We start from the raw sequence: 2,681 nt of genomic DNA on the forward strand, positions 1-2,681 counted from the left end.
CCAGGATTCATTATGACGAAACTCAAATTGAAGAAATTCATGGTCATTACAATGAGGAGGATGCTAACCGCTTGCTTATGACTCAAGTTCTTCAACCAAATCGAGAATGTGTGAAAGAAGCTCTTCGTGACGCCAAGCCTAACACTCTCACTCGACTTGTATCCACCTACTTTGACAACAGCGAAAACACCAGCCAACTCTGCATTCTTCTCCAACAGAGTGTTTATCGTGCCCGTGCTCTTTATGGTCCTCTTCATAAACTTCTGGATGTTATTCCTACTGACTCAGAATCCCTGTCTCAATCACAATGCGATTGTGCCTTTGATGTCTTTCTCCAATTTGATTGCGTTGACAACCCTTTCCCTTGCCCCGAATCGCATAACTTCAATGATATGCAGCAATGCTTTTCGCAACTGAAGCAGCAACTAGAACAGCGAATCCGCAAGTCACGCTCTAGAATCCACCTAGTTCGCCGAGCCACTTTTGGTTCTGCCCTTTGCGTCATTGGCTCTGTTGTTGCTGTTGTAGTATCTGCTGTGGGAATCGCAAGTCATGCACTTGTTGCCATTGCTGCCACCCCGATATGCACACTGCCGTGTCTCCCTCGCAGCTTGACTAAGGAAGAGCTTGCCCGTGTCGAGCAACTTGATTCTGCTTCTAGGGGTACATATGTGCTGAACAATCAACTTGCGACCCTTGAACGGCGTGTTGCTCGTTTGTATGATGCAGTCGAGTGTGATAAGCATCTTATTCGGATTGGATTGGAGAGCGGTAAGGACTTGCATCCCATTTCAGAGGTTTTGAAACAGCTTAAAAAAAACCATCTCAAATTCATTGAACAGCTCAAGGATCTCGAGGAGCATATATGCCTTTGTTTTAATGCTGTCAATAGGGCCAGAGCTCTGCTTCTTCACGAGATCCATCGCCATCAAATTTCTAATTCCTAACAACTGATGACCTGCTTTGAGTCGCATTTACTTCCCATAGACTAACTTCATTGCTCTGTATTAACATCTTTCCAACTCTGACTATGAAACATTGCCCCTTACCCGCTCTTAACAATGAGCATCAGGGCAATCATGGCAGTTTGTATACCGAAAATGCAATCAGTTCTCAGACCCTTTTTCATTGGAGGTATCTTCGCATGATCTGTTTTGAGCCACTACACCTGGCTTGTTCTTTCATTTCATCTTTCCTGCCACATCATATATCTTTGATTAATAAAAGCTGATTTGTTAACTTTTTAGAGGTGTATGATATTCACTTCCCAGTTAAATATGATTTTCTCTTCAGGTCAGATGCATATCTGTGATATTTTCTAGAATATTTTTGGATAGTTTTAGGATAGACATCTCCCTTGTCGCTTCAATTCGTTGATGAAAGCTACCAGTGCCCAGTACATAAGAGGTCAATGTGGAATGTACAGCACTTTCATAATGTATGTGTTTACTGTATACAAAATGGATGTTATCCCCAATATCTTCAATTCAATTTGAAGTACTAGAAGATGATTTTATCTGGGCAATTTTGTTATGTTTCAAGGATAATTTTGATGAGAATAGCTGTTTAAATAGTTTTTGTGGAGCAGTATGACTATTTCATTTCCTTTTCTCGTTCTTTCTTCCTTGTTCTTTTAATCAGTTTTTTAAGAGATGTTTTCAATGCTTTCTGCTCTTATTTATTGCTTTGGTGCAGACAAGCCAAGGTGGTATTTTTTATTTCGAACCAATTTTGCTAAACTCGCACATGCACATAGACAGCATAGACACTCTATTTGATGTTTGAATCCTCTCCTCTAAATAACGTCGTTGAGTCTTGAGAAAGATGTGGCAGTTTTATGCGGGACGCTCTGGTAACATGGAGCCCTTTTCCCGTGGCGTTTAAATTCACTACTTTATTGTTCATGGTACTTCCTAATGTCTTCTTGTTTGTTCGTCCTTAAATGGAAATGTGTTAAAAACTTGCAAGTGTAAACGAAGAGAATGCCTGGGTACACATCCCAGCAGCTGGCTGATTTATTTCAAATGCAGTTCTTAGCATACATTCTTCTGCTAGCGTATGAGAAAACTGTTTTGTTTAAATTACACAGCATCGTCAAGCCTTTTCTCCCTCGTGCATTTCTTTGTGGTGAGGATGTTGTTATTATGATTGAGGCCGTTGGGCCATCTTATGCATCCACATCCCCAGATCCATTGAAACGGGGATGCTAGGTGTCTCCAAATTTCTGTGCTCCGTCGACCCAATGCTTCTGCCTCGAGTAGTAGTTGAAATAGTGTATTAACTGGCGTTTGCTTTCCGTTTCTGCTTGGTTTTCACAGTGTTGGCCATTCTATCTTTTATCTATTGGTTGGCAATTTGAGGCATGGTATACCTTTTCTTTCATCCAGTGTATTAACAGGGAAGGATTTATCATCCTAGTAACTAGCACCATTCTTGTGATTCTGGATTCTGATGATAGGAGGAAATTCAGAGGAGGAAACATGACTGGCTTGGCCAGAACATTCCTTTTCATTTGAAAGTGTTATCATTCTTAATATCTGACGAGAGATTTCCGACGTTTCTGATGTAACCCTCAAGTAAAGATTTGAAGTGGTGGTTATTGTCTGAGATTGATTAGCTCTCGAAGAAATCTCTCATGTAAAACCCAAAAGGAAAGGGGAAAACTGTCATGCCAAGGAATA

The 2,681-nt window shown here is 40.8% G+C and overlaps 1 protein-coding gene across 1 annotated transcript; it reads left to right on the forward strand.

The window, feature by feature from the left end:
- Positions 1–5: 5 nt before the first annotated feature.
- On the forward strand, positions 6–1,525 carry LOC105118685 (UPF0496 protein At3g19330-like; the record flags this gene model as incomplete). Its single annotated transcript, XM_011016692.1, has 1 exon — positions 6–1,525. A coding segment is annotated over one exon (942 nt), but the record flags the coding sequence as incomplete, so codon positions are not given.
- Positions 1,526–2,681: the final 1,156 nt, after the last annotated feature.

Source organism: Populus euphratica, unplaced genomic scaffold (assembly GCF_000495115.2).
Source record: "Populus euphratica unplaced genomic scaffold, PopEup_1.0 scaffold2141.1, whole genome shotgun sequence".
Classification (NCBI taxonomy): domain Eukaryota; kingdom Viridiplantae; phylum Streptophyta; class Magnoliopsida; order Malpighiales; family Salicaceae; genus Populus; species Populus euphratica.